Below are 21,125 nucleotides of genomic sequence, written 5' to 3'. Positions count from 1 at the left end.
CTTAGTGCATGCGTCGCAATTGTTGTATTTAAAAATATCTTTTAGAAGATATTTCGAAGAAGATCGAAGAAAAGATACGACGAAAGATTGTGCAAAACTTTTTAAACGAACTGAAAATATTTTAATAATGAAAATTTAGGCTCTTCGAAAGAACGTTTCCTGGTGCATATGTCGCAATTTTTGTACTTAAAAATATCTTCTTCTTTTCGTCCCGTCGTAGATAGGTTTCCCCTCTTGAGAATAATGGGTCGAAGAAACGATACGAGTAAGGATGGTCGAAAACCTACGAACAACGTTCTTGTTTTATTAAATGTTTTATTATTAAGAGGGAGTTTCGGAGTACACAAGACTATCTAGTGAAGTCGATTTGGAACATCGGTGGTCTGTCATGCTAAAACAAAAATACTGGATCGCACCACATATCGCGACCGCACTAGATCGCTCTTCGTTATTGCACATCACACCGTTCGAAATCCGTTTTACATAAAGTGTTCTTTTTTTTTTCTGCACGCAACGCTCTCGATTGTTTATGTATATCGGGATACATGCTCGTTTACTCGATTCCTTCCGATCTCACAGTTATACCTCCTATATAAATGACTATGCGCTAGTATTCTGGTAATAATATATATTCATGTATACGTGGTACTGTGTATACGTCGGAGCTAAATGCTACGTCATATAAATTTCAAGGTACAGGAAGTATCTACAAGTCAGTGTCTACCACATAATTTACGACTGCCTCGTTTCGTTTATCCTTTGGTAAATGGCGGTTAATTCTACGTTCGCTAATACCTACAGAAGATTATCATGAATTTACTTCGCTATGATCTTACGGGTTAAATCAACGGTATACACGGGAACCATGACGTAAGATCATTGGCTTTTTTAACGACACAATGCAATAAATAGAATGTCAAATAAATATATATATATATATGTATTTATATATATAGATTATACTTTTCGTAATCATTCGTTAGGAGGGGGACAATATAATGTCTTAAACGTTAACATGGATATGCATTATCGATTACAGTTAATAATACTGGCAGCTTAAAGTACAACGTGTGTGTGTGTGTATGTGTAATTTATGTGTGTACGAGTGTGTGTGTATTACGCTCCAACCTAACTGAAAGAGAACGGTAGAAAGTGCCGAATGCAACGTTGAAAATCAGTCGAAAACGATCTAATAAACCAAATAACGACCAGTGGCGTGACCATTAGCAGCTAGAAGAAGTTAATCCTTCCCTTCGAAATTTGTATAGTATGAGAAATAAATTAAAGGCAAACTTCAATTTGAAAGAAAAATAGCCAATAAAACTAGCAAAGTAATATTTCTTAGATTAAACGTTCGTATACATTATTTCTAGTGAAGCTATTAAGGGCCTTTCTAACATTTACTATTTATAATAAAGTATATACTTCTAAAAAGAAAGTGTAGAAGGAACAATCGAAAAATCACTGCTATTATGTTTGTTCTTCTTCTGCTACAAAGTCGTGCGTTTAGTTACGCCACTGGTAACGACTAGTGTCGCAATTATATCGAATAGTACGGATCTATCAACAGACTAACGTCGATCAAAATTATTCCAGACGCTACTTTGATCTCGCGGCACTCGCTACGCGTTCTAAGGTTCACCTAATCGATGTCGCAAGTAAAATCTTTGGTTACGCGTCGCCAGCGCAGGGCTGACGACTAACAAAATTTCCCTCACAACCGTCGCGAATCGAAATTCTTACCTCGAAATAATTATTGTTACGCCACGGACGTCTCTCGTTGCTGGCTACCCAATGTTAAATAATAGCGACTTAATAATTATCGTTACCGTTCTTACTATATACTATTATTATTGTTATTATTAATATTATTATTATTATTATTATTATCGTTACCATAATCGTACGTACGAGAATATTGCACACAGCGACCAACAGACACGGATAAAGGGAACTAAGTAACAGATCACAGGTAAACCTAGGCTATCTCTGTAACAAATTGATATCACATGAAAAAATATGTATCGGTTGCCATCTCTCGCAAAAATCTCCCAAAAATAAGAGACTGTCGGACGGATGACTCGGGTGACGAGCCATCGATGATTTGGATTGGCTGACCTAGATCGTTCCACCTTCGTACTTGTCATCTCACCGGTCAGCCCTGGACGAAAAGACACATTTTTCATTCGTGTCCACTCTCCCCTATCTTTCATCTCCTTCTCGTAGTACAGAGATGGGCAAAAATCTCGTCCAGATGAAACATCTCGAATAACGAATAAAAAATAACATAGAATCCAATCCGATTATACAATCAAATTATGCTTCACGTTTTCATTTCTTTCGTTTCTTATAAAACAATCTTCCTCTTTTCTTTCAACCTCCTTCATTTTTCCCGAGTTCGTTCAATCCTGTAGATAGAAGTTACGCGAAAATTGAACAAAGTTATTACTTAAACTATATTTCGATTATCCGAATAATTGTTTAACCGAACAAACAGAACTTTCGACGTGCCCATCTCAGTCTCGGTAGCAACGCGAAGTAACCCGTCGATCAATTTGCTGGTCCGAGCCTAATCGCTTATCAACGACGACAAACAACTTAAACCCTGACTAAATGATTACGATTAGCGGTAAAGTTTGGCATAGTAACCGCGGCTGGGTGCCGCGGCCACTTCGTTCAACGTCTTCGCTCGTTCTTTCCTCGCACGAACGAAAACACGACTTACATACGCTCTTCTTTGGCTTCCAGCTCCGTTAGTAGCCGGCCAGGTTTGGCCAGCTACGTGTGTATCTAAACCTAAGTACGTATTACCTCGCACCTTGTCGGATTACCAGCTTGTACGACAACGACTCTGATCCCATCGATAGTTTCTTACACGGAACTCGCGGCCTCGACAGGCCACAAGCACAAGGAACAACCATTTTGTAAAGCTCTTGGAGTGCTTCGAAAGACGATTCCAAAAGGATTCGGCCCTCGACCACCCGAAACCCTTAAATTCGTCAACCTCTCGCGTTAAAGCGTCTTAGAATCTATCCTTACAAGTTCCTCTTTCAGAGAGTTCCTTTCTCCTCTTTCTTCATACATTTCCTTTTCTGCTGGCACATCGTTTTCCCGTCTTCTTTCTCAGGGTCGGATTAAGGCGCGAGCTTTACGGGCTACAGCTTAGAGAGTTCTGAATCATATGTACGAGTACTCCATCTATTTAAAAGGGATTTAATTGATTGATGTAATTGATTGTATTTGTACCTGATTTGTATTGACCATAGTAAACATATTAAAGTAAAAAAAGAAAATGTTATACTGTACACATGTGCGAAATGGAGTATTCAACAGGGCACGCCTAAATATCACTGCCATTTAACGTTGTACGGAAAACAAAATCATGCTATTTTAAGGAACACAATTAGCGACAAAAGAAAATTTTCCTCCAAGTTATTTTTAGTGAGCTCCACGAGAAGAATCTTGATTGTAAAATCTCTTAAAAGAAGGAATTGTTTTCATCGTTACATGTTCTCCATAAAACGACGTAACTTTGTTCTGTGGAGTTATTTGATACGGTCATGGTTCACGAAGATATTGAGAAGTTTCCATTGGAATGCCCCATTCTGTGCAGACTCAGAGTGTCTGTAGCCCAAGGGTTCAACGATATCTTAATCCGGCGCTGCTCGCAATTCTACCTTTCGCAAAGGCCATTTCTATCGTCCGAGTGCAAGAGGAATGATATCCTGAATCCACTATGCGAAAATAAAGTACACGCCTCTGGCAGAAAGGTTTACGCAATAGTTACTTTAGGGAAGACGAGACGGATCCATAAACTCATCGTCAAATCCCTGAACTTTCGTCAAAGCATCATATTCATAACTGAATACTTGGGATCAGAGATGAGCAAAATTTTGTTCGAATAAAAGCGATTTACTCGCCGCATTCGATTGGACGATTACATTTTCGTTTGTGCATTTCGAAGTGTTCCATTTCATAAGTCGAATATCAATTCTTCTTCGAAGAGTAACGGATAAACGGTTGTTTAACTTTTATTCGTTATCCGAAATCGTTGTTCGGATAAGAATTTTACTCATCTCTGGTTTAGACCAATGCAATCGCTCCCTGCCTGGCTAATAAAGCTCTACTCGACGAACAGTCGTCGACTGTTAAGGGATCGCGTGAACGAACATGATTATTCTCGAGATCGCTCGCTAAGCCTACAAAGAAACTTTTCACTGATTTGTACTGTATTACTTCCGCGAATAGTTCCGATTCCTGACTTCTTTCCGCGCTCGCGCAGTTTCTCTCTCCTCGGAAGCTCGGAAAGTTCATCGTAAACAGTCTCGTGAAACGTGAGACAAAAATGGAAATATTACGAAAGTATCGTGTCCGACAGAAAGTCCTGTCGTTTTGTCTTTTGAACTATAAATTTCAAGCTTCAGTCTACGTTTCCAGATATCTTAGGATACCAAGTGTCACGTATCAACATTTTATCCACCGGGTATAAGAATGTACATTGAATGTTCATTGGTTTATATATAGTTTATATAAGTAATAATAACATCGTTCGTTTAAGTAATTTAAAAATTCTGCTCCTTTTGTCTCTGTACGAATATTTAATACATTGAGTGTATTTTGTCATTTGTTTCCTTCTATGACTTTCCTTGATTTCCTTTTCAATTTCTTATTGTACAGGATTAATGTATTCTCTATATATTTCATTTGAGTTTTTACATAGCATCATATTATAACAGTTTTTCTGTACAATGTTGTGTACATTTCTAAAGATGTCCATTAGAAATTGATAGAAACATAGATAATATATTACTCTGCAAATTGATGCCAGTTTTGTTTAGCGTTTCGATCGATGATTGTCCTATACAGCCAACGAACATCTAATGTACAATTTCATACTATATATCGTAACCAAAAACAAAGTAACATGAAATCAATACACTGATTTTAATAATCGAGTTTTTGAAAACTTATAAGCGATTACTTTATCGATTATTACACTGTCGTGCACTCAAACATTTATAATTAATTCCTTACAAATGAAAACATAAAACACATTATTGATTCTATAGAAAGAGTTCAAGAATTTAGCCAAAGGATAGTCCTCAAAATTTGCCATCAACAAAGTTCAAGTTAGGTAGGATAAAGAACAATTGGCATCAAAGTTTTTAAAAACCGTACAACTCATTTCCAATTTTCATTCGAATTAACGATTACTACGACTCTTACTGCTTCGTTATTCTCTGTTTGAAAACGCAGTGACTTTCTGTGGAACTAGATATAACGTCGGTCGAATGCACGGTACCCGTACATTTTCTATTCCGCGGGGTATTGTTTCCTATGCACAATATTTTCCTCTCGCTCTCCTTCTTGGCGAACATCTACCGAAAATGTTCGACGGCAAGCCTCGAGCCTCGGTGTTTTCGGAATAAACTGGATATCAAAAAGTAGGAGCGCCTTAAACGGCGCTGCGATAGATGCGCTACAAAAGCTGAGCTATGACCGGATGCAGAAGACACATGTGCTCGGCACCGCGTATCGGCAGACGGTTCACGCTGAAGTGGCGAACCATTTCTGGGATACTCTCGAACGGTTTGCTGAACTGGCCCAAAATGTACGCGTTCAGGTCCTCGTTCTTCTGGATCCGCATGTGCATGAAGCCCCGAGCACTTCTGGAAATTCGTAAGAAAGATTTCTTTAGTGTTTATATTTAGAGGATTTAGAGTTGAACCTTTGTCCAACAAACTTATTATGCAAAATAAAATTACATGAGCGCGATTTAAAAAAGAAAAATTCTGCAATCTTTTTCCATCAAATGGCACAAAAGAGATCATCCAAATAATCTTGACCCTCTGCATAGTATTTATTCGTCAAATTTTATTGTTAATTTAAGAAGAAGTTTCATTCCGTCGAAAGCTCTTTTATATCAGCAGTATTGTTTCATTTCCATTTCTTTTACATTGTACTATGAAAGGAAGACAGCTTTAAACTTTTCGTCAATATTTCGCAGTGTACACTGAAGTATACAGTAATGTATAACTCATTGCCAGAAAAGAGCTGTAACATTTTTCAACTGCTTCAAATTCTAAGGAATAGGAAATCCTGATTCCGTATTCATCGTCAAAAGACATTTTTCAGAAAGTTTCGTCGAAAAAAGATATGGCGGATTGCCAAGCGAAAAGTATGAAGGTTGTGTATATACGAATAACTTACTTCAGCGACAAAGAATAATCTTGTTTGGTCGATTCGCTGTTCCTCACCAAATAACTTCCTTCCCTGAGAAGTCGGAGGACAGCTTCTGCCTCGATTCTTGTGATGGATCCGTGATACCACCTGTAGGCCAAACGAAGAAAGTTCAATTTAGTTTTAACGACAGGATAACGATAAAAAAGAAACATGAAAATTTTTCTTTAGGTAATAAAAAACATCTGATGAATGCCAGGATAAGCAAAAAGGGGAAGTTTGAGAGGACTGTACGAAATGGAAGATGAATCTTAATTGTACAATAAAAGATTGTATAAGAATTACAGATTAAGGTATCACTGAATTATTGTAAGTACATTTACGCTTAACTCGAAATGAAATTAATTTTTGAATGGTTTGTAGCATTTAAAGAAATATGTCAGGGAATTTTGAAATAAGAGGAATGTATCCAATGGAAGAAGAATCTTAATTGTACAATGAAAGATAGAATAAGAATGAAATATTAAGGTATCACTGAATTATTGTGAGTACATTTACGTTTAACTCGAAATGAAATTAATTTTTGAATGGTTTGTAGCATCTAAAAAAATATGTCGATCAAGTTCAGATATTTGACAACTTAAATACTATTGTAATTAGCAACCCGATACTGGAAGTGATAATAATAAAAAAAAAATCCTGTCGCTGCGTATAGTTCCAGAGCAGACGACAGAATGTTTCGCAAGCTATTAAAATCGAAGGACGTACCCTTGTCTCTCGAGAGGAAGGTCCACGTCAACGAGATCGGCGGATCCACGGGCTGTGCTAATCTCCAGTGGCAATCCAAGGCTCAGACCTCCAGGTTTTTTCGGTGCCAGCTGACCGGGGTTTCCGATGCTGTTCGTCCCGTTACCAGCGTCCAGATTCAGTGTCATCTTCGGACGCGCCAGACCGCCGCCTGAAATGAGTCATGCGACAGTTAGACGCCGCGAAATTCCCCTGGGGTAAACATCGATTATACGTATACACGTAGACGCCAGGAGGAACGTCCCGACGCAGACTTTATGGCGTAATTGGAACAAATCGGAACTCGGCCCCGCTAAGATTCACGGCGACAGGAAGTGAATTTCTGCCGATACGTCGCCGCGCTTTCTATTTGCGCGAGATATGGGCAACCGTTGCTGGAAATTAAACGTTCAAGGAGACTTGGCAGACGAATTGCTGTGAAATTAGTCTTCTTTGGAAATTAATTTCGAGGAAACGAATGTTAAGATCGAGATTTTGCTTGTGTACAATGTTTGTATGTATTTGAAACACTCTAGACAAATTTTGGTTAGTTTTCTACGTATCTGTTAAACACGGCCTTCCTGTAAGAGTTACAGCTGAACCGACGTAATACTATTTACGTCTTTCCCTAGATTAATGCTGTCAGACGTTTGACGAAGCACCGGGGACGTATTTTGTAAGCTAACGTAGGGGTTCTCTGACATAGTACTGCATCATTTTATGAGCTTACTTTGGCTGAAAGATGCGAAGATGGAGGAGAGATGAAACTAGCTTAGGCTAAGTACGTTCTCTGTCTGGTCGAGGAATATACGTACAGACTGTTCTTGAAATAATCAATTAAACGTTAAATTGGTGTACTAATAACTAGACTGCGGATATTTAAGCACATTTTCACAGATATAGGAAAAGAATTGAAACTTAAGTGAAAGTATGTTTTATCTTCTAAACGATGTAGGACTTGTATTATTCTTGATATTTTATATATTTTTGCTACTGTGCACATTATTATTGATTTTTACATATTTCCATTCATCCGCAGTCTACTAATAACATTATGTATGCCAAACGAATGTCCATAAATGTTTTCTTTCCTAATTATATAATCTTCTATAGGTTGCGAGTAAAAAAGAGTATTTGAGATGACTTTATCGAACATGTTTTATAACTACTACTTTTTTTAACTAATGCTTCCATTCTTAACATTGCTTAATATTTATTACAGTATGAAGCAACATCAAAGAATAGTTATTTACATGCATGCTGCCTGTCAGCATTTGTAACTTGCCAAAGAAGAATTAAAAAAAAAAATATATATATACATGTCGAATTGAGTAACCTCCTCCTTTTCGAAGTCGGTTAAAAATAGAAAATGCTTATTGAAACTGGGTAAATCGATAAGGTACTCGTTAAAATTTAATCCAAGAGGGAATTTTGTTTATCGATGTACAACCCTCGACGCAAAGACGATCCGACTATCCGATCTCGGGCTAATTGTGTCAGCAATAATCGTGATATCAAAGCAAGAACTCGCTGATGCCCGACGAAGAATATTTCCTTCATCGAGAAACAATCGACCGTGACTTTGAACGTGGCTTTGTCAAGGTATGATAATGGAACGTCTCGTACTCGTCAATGGATAGGTCTGAGTGCTTTCACTTAGCAGAAACAATACAATCGAAATTCCTTCCACGGATTTTTTTCCCTGTCCCCGTACCCCGCGGCCCAACAGGAAGTTCTATCGACTCCTGGAAGTTTTCACCCTGCCTCCACTTAAGATTCGTGCGGAAATTACGAGCATTGTCTCCTCGTACACAATGTGGCTCTAGGAACAAGAGACAACAAGCTACGCCTATCTTGCTCGTTACGAGCGAATGAAAGAGGAATCCCGGCTCGAGTCGCGCAGTATTGCGCTTATTAAAGATGACATTACTCTCCAAAAGAGGGAGGGGGAGAGAGAGAGAGAGAGAGAGAGAGAGAGAGAGAGAGAGAGAGAGAGACACGGATTTAATATGAAAACGTAATGACTTTTGTAAAATTATACGTCCGAAATGGATTAGAATTCGTAAAGGAAAAATAAAATATAATTGGTATGCTAGCTGCAAATTATTTTAGCAAAAGAAAATATTTGTAATGCAAATATATAGGTATTATTAAATTTTAACACGTGTAGATTTAAAAGAATATTGAACTAACTTGATCGAATGATAATTGTTTCTACTACATGTACCTACTACATGTGTTAAACATATTATTTTTACAAAGACTATTTTACAAATCAGAACGTTGAACTTTAAATTCCTTACGTGCAACAGTAAATGATAATCGTCCGTCGTAGTGAACTAATTCAATATCGTCAATGGCGATGGTGAATCTTATTTTCCGTGTAACAGGAACTTTCTTCCCAGCTCTCGTGTATTAAAAATTTAGAAATTTCGCTAAGTAAATACTTCAAGGTTCCCATCAAGCGGGAGTTTCGATATTATTACGCCCCCGTGGAAGTTGGGAGACGATAATCGTCGGAAGGGTCTGCCGTTGAAGGAAGTGCCTCTGCGGCCGCGAAGGTAATTTCATTTGTTGGGCGCAATCTCTTAGCGGCCGACTTTTGGAAGGTCGCATGATCCAGGTACGACGAAATTGCTCTGACAGGTGTAACACTGCGTTAGCTTTCTTCGAGGCTAACACGTTCAGAGCGCCCCGCGTGGCCGCTGGAAAGGATGGTACCCACTTTATACATTATGTATGAGCATGTACTTCGGGGCTTGAGATCATTTAGTTTCTTCAAGCCTGACGCAATGAATGTTTCGGGAGAAACGCTCGTTTTTATAGAATCCTTTTAGCGGCACTTGACGACCCTTTCAGACATAAATATAAAACTTCACTGGAGACGAATATTGTAATGTATTATAGAACAATATGAGATCGAAATTCGTTAAAATAATTAATTATAATAATGTTATATCGCAAGTGGATGTGATTATTTAAATTTCATGAGACCAAAAATCATGCTAACGAGAAATATATGTTATACATATAATAAATTTAAATATGATTCATACAATCCATTATAAAATATTGAAAATACAATTCGTACAACTAACTCTAAAATAAATGTTTAAATATCATTAATAGAATTTATTAAAAAATAAATTAAAAAGTATATTTTCTAAAGAAGTTATTTATGTCTCATTGGTATCAAGGAAATTGTATACCTTTGTATAACATACATAATAATAAGGAACGCTTTAAAGCATCAATTGCCAACCTGTTTGCTCCAAGTTACAAAAAATTTGTAGCCTCGACAACCAAGAGCAACAAACTTCGGTTGAATAATTCATCTCGCTGGTTGGCGAACGATCGCCAGGGATACTCCCTGTAGGAACATGGACGATATAAAGAAAAGAAAGAAACTCTCGAAAGACCGTATCCACGCTCTCTTCCGGTTCATCTGACACGGCATGCGTTTCAAGCATAGTTAAACATTAACGGCGAGCAGGCAACCACCCACTACTCTCCGAGATTGGCCGGTATCTGTATTATTAAATTTAATCCGGCTATCCGACTGGCTCGATTTATCTGTCCGAATTTCTCGTTCGCCCTCTTCGTGGCCAAGAAAGTTTCCTTCCCCACCCACCCCCTCATACACTGACGTTGTTACGGAGTAAAACGGATACAGTGAAACTCTGTTTCCGTTTCACTAACTAAAACACTTCGTTTAGGCGCATTACGAGATCTGAACGATATTAGCATCGGTCCAGATGAATTATTCTCCCTGTATTCGTAATTAAATCTCGCAGTATTCGATACGAAAGCGTGTGAATCTATTTTTTTTTTTTTATTTGCAAAAAGAGCGTTTCTGCAAGCAGTGTTTAAAAATTAAAAATTTAACTTTGTTTAATCAAGTTTCGTTGTCAACGAGGGAATATTTTTTCGCGAATGCATCCATCCTTCTACTTCAAATTCCATATGAACAATATAAATTGTTCGTATTATCACACATTTAAAATTTGATTCCCATGAAAGTTGAAAAGTATGTAGATGAGAATTGTACAGTGATTTGAAAATAAGTGGTATGGAAATAAACTTATATTATTTCAATGATGTGCAATGAAGAAAAGAAATAAAGCTAAATTATAAAAAAATATATTTCACCGTATCAGTTCATCTAAAAGAATTTACAATGACGCGTAAGTAAGATCGTGAGTAAGACGATTTGGCAGGACACTGCTACCGGAAATAAAACACCTGGCAACGCAAGTATCGATACAACGTTCGACACAAAGGGACATTTCCACATTCGAGGAATTCCCATCCTGTCGTCTCCGAGAAGAACTTCCATACGGCGGTAACGTCGTCTGGGATGGCGACGGGAAAGAGACAAGATAGTCCAGCCACAGAAACTTAGGCAAACCCCACCAGGGAAGTCTCAGGGGAAATTCCTCGTCACGCAACAGCTACCGGAAATCTTCCTGGTTCTCGATGGAGATGCTCTACAGGGTTTTTCAAAATAACACCGATAAATTAATAGGGTGGAAGAGGACGTCAAGGGGATTATTTTTGGTAAATAAACCCTGGGCCAGGAAACCCTTGTCGTAGTACTACGTAGTGTTTAGTTTGACTGCTGGTGCACTCGCTAACGTCAATATCTTCGAAGAATTTCGCACAATGGGAGCTTGCTAGTGCAAATACACGAAGACCAAGTGTCCTCAGGCTATAAGGCGAGGTGTCACCTTGTTTAGGAATGCATTTAGCAACAAAAAATAATTAAAAAATTGTTACTATAGAAAATTCCATTACTTCAGAAATGTTGATATCCATTCTGGTGTCCCACAAGAGTCTCATCTATGTATATCTTCGAAGAATTTTGCATAATGGAAGGTTGCTAGTATAAATATAATGCGAGCTTTCACCTTGATTAGCAATGCATTTAGCATAAAAAAATAATTACAAAATTATTCCTATAGAAAATTCCATTACTTCAAAAATGTTGATATCCATTTTCCCACGAGAATCTCACCTAAGTCTCCTACACTTTTCAATCTATGTTAAATAATAAATAATTCTCCTATGTTAAATAATAAAATCAGGTAAACGTTTCTTTTGCAGTGTGCATTATTACAAAGTGTAAGGAAAATGATATTAGAATTCGAGTCTGGTTAACTTCTCGATGGCGTTTTGAAACGGTCCGTATGTCGCGTCAGGATTGAACCAGAAAGGACTTTTAATTCCCCGTGAAAATCAGGACGTGCGGTCGATGTGCGAAGGAGTCCTGGCGGGCGCGAAGTCAAACAGCCCGCGTCGACGATTCGTATTTATTGCGGCAACGAGAAATCGAGGGTGAGGACTCGCCCAGGAGATTTACGACGATGAAGAATTTACTGCGGCGGGGACGTGGCGCGTCACACTCGCATTTGGAAAGGATCGCCCAGTGATTCCATCGAGTCTCAGTGTGCCATTAAAGCGGAAACATGTCTGAGCGCGACGTCAGTGAAACCGTCGAGTACCGCAGGAGGGAGACGGATTCCTTCCTCGTCGAATCGTAAAATTTCTACGGTATCATCAGTCCCGATGCTTAAACGATTCCGTTGCTATGTAGGTAACAGAAGGAAATACGAAAGGAAGAATTCCTTCGGGATGCTAAAAGCAACTCGTTCCTGCGATCAACGACGTATTTGGTTCAATGGAGAGTTCCTGCGTTTTCTGTGATATCAAAGCAGTATAATTAAGAAGAGGAAGTTGGTTTAGGACTACGTTTACTTAGTGATTTGGATGAATTTGTTTAGCAATGAAGAAATATACGTTCTATCCCACCACCTGATATAGATTTCCTGACCATCCTTTGAGTATAGGTATTAATATTTGCTTACGTGATTTACGCTTCGTAAATAAATATTTTCTGACAATCCTCCAAAAATATAATTTAATGAAACTTTGAGAACATTTTACATATATATTCGAGTAAATTTTGTAATTTTTTGGAAGTATTTCCTCGGAAAATATGGAAGATATCAACTGCCACCCATCGGAGGTCACTATTGATTTAATGATTGAATTTCTCGTCTTATTATAACAGTTGATTCGTTGATAAAATCAAGAACTCACGCGAGGTACAACAAACAAGGAACATTTAGCGATTTCACCAGTGGACAAACATTTCGCAGCGAGTCCTTTATGCGAAGTTCGAGCTGCCGGGAGCTGCTTAATGACCAAAGCAAATACTAGTATCCTACATTCTGTTAGCAGAGAACTTACCACTCCAGCCAAGGTATGGGGCGCCTGTTGTACGAACACTCGAGCATCGTCCTGAGATTACGCAAAGTAGAGTACTGGTTTAGAGATAGCACGCTTTAAATCCTCGCGTTAAACTTCTACCGAAATAAAACACTTGCTTATCCGTAGAATCTCCGGATTTAATCAAAATGAAGAACTTACAACTTTGCGGAAAGTTATTCACTTAAAACTGCTGCTTAATCCTCGGATGATCTTGCGGAGTCCATCGAGAATTCCAACCTCGTTGTTGCGGTAACAACTCATTTACTTAATTGAATTAAAACTTTCCATCGGGTAATTTTCTCATTTAAGACAATTATTTTAAATTATTATATATTATAATAATATCGAGCTTATAATTTAAAATATGGTTTAAAATTGAAGTACAAAAATTGTTCCTCCACGATCCAACAATCCGTGATGGAATACAAAATAGAATTCACTATTTGTCACACGAATTTTTGCAATAAACATTTACGAATCGTCAGATTGAACGAAAATCTATATTTCAATCTGTCGACAGATTCTACGGTAACCCCGAGGCTGCTGTCGAGAACTAATAAATAACAGGCAAATCCCTCGGATGTTTCGAGTCACGGTGAGATCGCAACTTTGCCCATCATCTTCGCGCCTCTTTACAATTCCAAATCTTTTCAATGCGAGCCGCGGAGCTGCGTTCTCCCTCACGGAAAAGCCTCGCGATGTGTCGAAATGTCCGAACAACAGATGCGGGATAGACCTTAAGATCTTCGCCAACAGATGTTGCAGTTACACAACCCCGTCCCTTCTACCCTTGGCTCCCCCAGTCGGGAACAGCCAGCTCTTATCGGCACGGTAACAAACACTTCGAACCTGCTTGGAATGCTTGATACGGCTCGATCCTCATGAAATATGAACTACGATAGCCACATACGTCGCTCTCATCGACGGTTGTGCAATTTGCTCGAGGATCACGGCCTCTGCCATGTGTGGATATCGATGCGCATGGTCAACACTCCTTATTTCCTAAATAGCATCTTTACCTTTTATTATATAACTGAATTTTTACGGTATTTCTAATTAGTATCGGTATTTTCTTGAAATATGAACTGCAATAGGCACGTACAGTTTAATAAATATTCGTACTCTGTGTTTATTGAAGGAATTTGTCTAAATTTAATTATAGAGTATGTCTAAATTATATATAATATGTTATGCATAATTTAGATTAATTATATACGTGGATGTATCCATGGACAAACTTTATACTTGTATATATGGAATGAAAAATTGATTTGGAAACGTTGAACCTATAATTTAATTTAATTATAGACATATTCCATATATTTATATATATGTCCAAATTAAATTATAGGTTTGAGGTTTCCAAATAAATTTTTCATCACGTGTATACAAGTATAATGTTTATCCATGTAAAACATTTATTTGAAAACATCAAACCTATTATTCAATTTAGACAAACTTCTTTGTTAGATGTAGAGTAGGGTATGAATATTTATGAGTCCAACTGTATACACACTACTCTCGTCGGAGGAATAATTACTTTTCGAATGAGGAAACAAAAGTCACGCAATAGAGAATCAAGAGCTTGCCCTAAATACAAAAAAGATGTTATTCGACTGGAAGAACAGTCTGTAATGAAAATAAGCTGACATTTAATTTCTGTAAGTGCTGTTATTCGCTTTAATCTCAAGAGGAATACGGTAAAACGTATCTTCGCTCTAAACGACGTTCTATTGTCAGCAGTTTACTCGAGATCTGGGTATCTAATTTTCAGCTAACCTATTCCCTGATGAACGTAATCACAATATTGTGAAGCGATGATTTAGAGCACTTGGCATTATTAATAGAGCAGCCTGGTATTTTAAGAATGCATACATGTTACGAATGCTGTATTGCTGTTCGACGTGACCTCATTTACTAATCTCCACTCCGGTTTTCTTACTTTAATAACTACTTATTATATATTATTTATTTTCAAATTATTTAAATTATATGATCTCGCTAAAAATCTAAAAGTAGACATTAATCTACCATCTTTGTTTGCTTCGCAACTTTTGCATCATGGTTATATCGATGAAAACAAAATGTAATGTTGTATAAAAAATTGTTACTTAGACCACTCTGGTTCTCAAGGCCTCAATTAGCTACTTACAATACATTTTAGATTTCTTTTCCTCCTCAAATGCCGATTCACACGATTCATCGTCATCACCAGTCACAAAATCCCCGTTCCTTACAGATCTCATCCCGAACCACCAATTCAGACGAATTGCCTGTCCCGAACGTTGAATGTCCAGACGTTCGAAGCAAAGGTCTGCCAGATAGCCCTAACGTCCCCTTCCCAGCTCCGCCCGTTTACTCGAAAAGTTATCAAAATGCTCTTCTCTAAACGGGCGTATGATATATCGTTTCAGGTCAGAAGTTCACCGATAAACCGAACCTCTCAGTATTTCCCGCGAAGCGACTGCATCAATCCTCTTTACCAACTTTTTCACGCTAGCGACGAGCGAAATATTTCCAGCGGAGGCTCAAGTGGTCCAAACGCCGATCTTCTGACATAGTTGCAAGTTCGACTAATGGCACCGCGGGCACGGAAAGCCCGCTGGCGTTTCGCGTTTCACGCGGAGCCGCGATTGAAACGTCGCGGATTAATTGGAGACGAGGCATCAACGCTTTACGATTAAGGAGAAGAGGGAACAGCGTCGCGGAAAAAGGGAAACTGGGTTTACGGGGCGACGAGTTCGCGCGAAACGAGCATTAGGCGAGTTTTGACGCGAGCATCTGTGGCACTTGGGGAATTTGTCGACTGTAACAATTAGTGGGAGCGTCGGCGAATAAAAAACGGTATGATTATTTCGAGAGCATTCCTCGGGTCTTCCTTGGCCCATTGCGATCTTCTCCACTTAAAAACTATTGTAATTCATAGACATACGAAAATATAGACATTTTAGATATTGATATTGATTTATAGATATTGAATATATTAAAAACCAAAATTCTGAAGCCTCTTTTGAAAGATCCTGTATGTTTGCAGCAGTGTCAACGCTTCGAGAAAGCTATAAGAATTTATAATCAAGTCTAATAATCCCCAAAAAAAGACACGTTTCCAAAGTTAGACTATTTAATGCAATGCGATTCCTGTTCGCACATTTTGCAATAAGATGGCACAGAGACTAGCATTTAAGTATGTTCATTGAAGCGTCACTTTTTACATTTCACTTCTCTCCGATGGTGGAGGAGGAATCGAAGAACGTTATAAACGCGACTGACACGGAGACGAGGCATTAATGCTTCGCGATTAAGAAAAGCGAGTGGCAGCATCTCGAAATCGTGGAGAAAAAGTGAAACTGGGTTTACGGGGCGACGAGTGCGCGCGAAACGAACATTAGACGAGTTTAACGCGAGCATCTGTAACACTCATGGAATACGTCGACCGTGACAATTAGTGGTAAACGGTATCATTCGTTAAAATCCACCGTCGGCATGAACGCTAGGAAATTAGAAGGCCGCTGGACCGGGCTCGCTCGTCGCTCGTCGTCTCTTTGGCTTGTTACCAAAAGGTTTAACGACAGTCAAGTAAATACATGGAACATGTCGCAATTGCCGACAGCGAGTAAACCGTACGTGACTAGGATTTCCATGACCAGGCCGGCCCAGACAGACAGAAAATTGTATTTTTCTGTTGGGAATATGTCACTGGGATGGAATCCAGTTAGAGATCCGTCGAAATGGAATCCAGTTAGAGTTCCGTGGAAATTTCGTTCGCTAAATTTAATTCGCTCCGCGGAGTTATTGCACGGGAAAGCTGTTGGAATATCGCTCGCACGGATCGACGACTTTTTGCGTGTTTTTCTTTTTTTACAAAAGCATTGAAATCGTCGCTGCCAGTTTGAATTCGTTTTCTTTTTCAGGGGAAATGAACGCTTAAAAAGAATTATTAAAAATAATGGCGACTCGCGGATTTATTCGTGCACTTTGGAATATTTAATTTTGAATAATTTATGCGTGGCTTCATTATTCTTTTTTTTTAAATGAGACTTGAACTCACATTAACTGTTGATCAGTAGCGAGTATAGAAATATTATTAGAGCCTTGATTATTGTGAATTTGTTCTGAGAATATCGAGTGTCCAATGTAAGTTTTTGATACATATGTTAAAAGTACTTGACTACATTAATTACATTTTTTCGTTATATCCTATCTGTGCGAATCTTGTCGGACGATAAAGCCTTAATGAAAATAAGCCGAGACGACTGCAGCTTCATGCTACGTAGTCACTCTTGCCCGACATCTTGTCACACAGTCGCAATTTGTTAAATTCTACGAGGCACTTTGGAAGGATACCAACATGTTACGTTTCCGATAAGGGAATTGCCAGAAAACGTTGAAGTGCGGGAACCGGAGTTCGATCAGAAGAAAATTGCATTTCTTCGATAATACCGTAAAATGGTAATAGATATTCGAATGCAATCGTTGCTCTGAGTTTTACTTACCAGAATAGCGTATTAAAACGTACGTTAAATTTGCATTTAATAAAAGCAGAAGTACCAGAATAACCTGTGTTCTGTCTATTCTGCTGCCAAAACTGGTAAACAGACGAATCTTCGATACGTTACGAGTGGCTACGAAAAGAAATCGGACGGTGAAATATTCCTGTAACAAGGACGACGAAAACAAAGGGACAACGAAAATAGGAACGAAAGAAAACATGGAATATCTGTCGAAACAATTTTCTCTGTATTTTCCAGGCAACCTCAAAAAAAGAAGATGTCCTCTATCACGTTGACAGAGATATTTCGTACAAACGAACTTTAGACCCGTATTTCGACCATTTGAAAAAAACGAATTAAACAACTTTTGTAATTACGATCGACGAACGACCCGCCGCTAATGGCGCTTTGGACGTGTACCAACCGATTAACCACCGCACATGGAAAACGTTCGTAAAAATAAAAACGAAAGGTAAACCGAACGTGTTCTGTTTCAGTAATGCTGACAGAGGAGCCACTGATTCTATTCTATTGGCTCGAAAATAGACAGAAAAGAATGGTGCTCTGTAGACAATTCCCAAAAATTACCATCAATTCTCCATAATCTTGGCATTGGACTTGTTTTTATATTAAATTTGCGTTTGTTTAAACAATAACGCATGTATAAATAACCATACTCTTTCTTTTCACTTATTTTCAACGTGGAACTTAGCAATACACAAGCGTTAGAAACCTTTCACACCGATCTCTTTAATAACTCTTCCAGGACTATAAATATTAAAACAATTTTGATAAAAATTCACCAAGTTTCATTCGTTTTTGGTTTTGCAGCGGTGACTTTAAACTTACAACAAGCAATAAGAATGCTCGAGACTTCTGAGCAACGGTGTACATCAGAATCGAAGAATCTACTGAAACTGTGAAAAGAATCGACGATTCCCTTATCGTGCGATTCTCGGAGGTGAACGTCATCGAGACGAGAAAGAAGAGGGGAAAAAGCGGGAGCAATCCAAACACGAGTAGCAAAAGTCCCGAGTTCCTTTTTCTTCTACCTTCTGAATTTTTTCTCGTGCACCTAGCGAACCGAGAGGAGGGAGATACCGAGCTTCGTGCTTTTTTCCTTTCTCTGCTCGGTCTGTTAACGACCACCATCGCCGTCGCTTCCCGTTAAATGGCGCGGACGCGAGATAGATCGGCCTCGCGGAGATTGCGAATATCAATTTCCCGGGGTATCGATGCTAAAATCACGGATTACACCGTTCGTAACCGTGATTTACAATGCAGTAACTGTTACGTACGACTGTAATAGTCGGCGAACGCTAGACAACGATACCATAACGAGAATCCTGAGGAGACGTAACAGCCTCTTGCGGAGACGTATTTATTGAGTCAATCAAGGAGCTTGGAACGTCAAAAAATGAATAAAAAGTCACTGTTTTGTTTTATTAATTAAAATTTAAGCGGTTCTGAACAGTTCTGTCAAATTAGAATTTAAATTGAAATATTAGAACTGGTGACAACAAAATTTTTGAGAAAACAATGACACAGACAAATTTTTAGACAAATTTATAGAGTAAAAAAGACAGGAAATGATGAAAAACAACATCTTATAGTAATTTTAACTCGCTAACAATGTTATAACTCCATGAATAATTCGAGACGTCGAAAAAACGTTCGTAAATCAAGGTATTTAAACATTGTTTTAGCGCGATGTATCACGGTGCACGTACATACATGCCTCATTTATCCCGACGTGTCTCATTATGTTGAAAAGGCGAAAGGTCAAGTCCAGCTCTTGAACGTGAAAACGAGGTATGATTTAAATAAATCCAAAACTCCGTGGTCTGCGTAACTTAATATCCGCTTCCGTCTATGGAATCTGGTCTTACGGGTTCATGAATCCGCCGTTTCGCATAGCTGAATAGATGGAGTATCCGAATTATGCGGCTGGTGAAATAATTAGAATACCAAGTTGTCTGGGGGGATGTTTTCTTCCTCGCGCAAAGTTTCCTTTGCCGATATAATTTCGTAATATCGTGACCATTTGTATTCAATATAAGATTGCGTTCCTTGCGAAAGTTCCTTCCGTAACAATCTAATGGGATGCTTTGGTCAGATATTTAATATCGTTGAGGTTGTAGCGCTGGGGCGAGTTTTCAAGAAGTTATAATTAGTACCTTTAACGTCGTTGTAACTGATATTATTAGAGGAATTATGTAGGAGGAAGTATAGTGGTTCATCGTTAATGCTTCATTTATTAAATCAATAGATGTGGTAACTTTTATGGGATGTAGGAAGTGCGAGGGCGTAGTGGAATTATTAACAGATGATTGCTGTCGCCGCCATTTTGTACTAAAATTATAATACAACGATTTTTTTCATACTTCAATACGTGTTAATTAAATTTTGTAAAAATCCTATTCCTTTTGTGATACTCTCAAAATTAATTATCAAAGTTACGCCGTTTTTTCTGACTCTAGAGTGGCGTTACCCCTTAACGTATAACACTGCGTACTAAACAAAAATATATAACCCTTTCTCGAAACGTACACAGTATCGCCCGAGTACACGAAACGATGTCATTCTATCTTACAACTTTCGCACGTAACATTTTCGTAACGTTCGAAACGTATTGTTCGAAATTACGAAGATATTCAGGATCAACTTCGTCAAAACTAGAATCAAATATCCATATTTTTCATTTTCTGTGAATATAAAAATGTCCAGGAGCAAACATGTTCTAGCATGACTTTCATAATTAATAGTTTAGCATTACAAAGCTGAAGGGGTAGCACGTCGCCACAGAGGGTTCAAAGACAAAGTAGATGGAACATATTTTCAAATACTTGCGTTCAGCTTTCACGCATACCACGCGTGCGATATCAAAGCGCGAGAATGCAAGGTCTATCGGTGCTAGGTTGGTGCCGAAATGCAAACCGAGCTGCTGTTCAATTACGACACTGTAAACGCGGCTGTACAAACGTCGTTCACACACGTACCCTGGGCACACGCTTAGCTGGTATACCTGAACATCAGAGGCTCCACTAATTAAAATTAACCTCTTGCTTTATCGATTGCATTTAACTCTGGAGGAGATCCAACGTAAATTTCTAATTAAATCTAACTTATCAATGTCTAATGCGTATATACTCTTCCGTATGAGTATTTCTATGAGTATTTCGATGAGTATAAATGTACCAATGTCATTAGAACACATCGATTGGCCTCATTCAACTTTAATTTTCTTCGTAGACTATTATTCTTATTCTATATCTCCATCCCAGCGCCACTAATCGGGTCCAAATTTTGCCAAAGACTTTCTTTTATAAAGAAAGAAGAAAAATGACACTTTTAAATAAATCACATGAAAATTAATTTCAGTTGACACTTTCAAAATCT

At 38.3% G+C, this 21,125-nt stretch overlaps 1 protein-coding gene across 1 annotated transcript in view; it reads right to left on the bottom strand.

Moving 5' to 3' along the window:
• Window positions 1-272: 272 nt before the first annotated feature.
• LOC128874883 (uncharacterized) overlaps window positions 273-21,125 on the bottom strand; it is a 256,873-nt gene continuing 236,020 nt past the window's right edge. Inside the window, exons 7-9 of the mRNA XM_054120014.1 lie at window positions 6,949-7,138; window positions 6,211-6,330; window positions 273-5,669 (exon numbers count right to left, since the gene is read on the bottom strand). Of these exons, the coding sequence (XP_053975989.1) occupies window positions 5,480-5,669; window positions 6,211-6,330; window positions 6,949-7,138 (500 nt within the window). The 3' untranslated portion in view covers window positions 273-5,479. The remainder of the gene's footprint in view (window positions 5,670-6,210; window positions 6,331-6,948; window positions 7,139-21,125) is intronic.

Source organism: Hylaeus volcanicus, chromosome 4 (assembly GCF_026283585.1).
Source record: "Hylaeus volcanicus isolate JK05 chromosome 4, UHH_iyHylVolc1.0_haploid, whole genome shotgun sequence".
NCBI lineage: Eukaryota > Metazoa > Arthropoda > Insecta > Hymenoptera > Colletidae > Hylaeus > Hylaeus volcanicus.
Note: the sequence above shows the minus strand (reverse complement) of the source record. Positions and strands in the feature narration are given on the sequence as shown.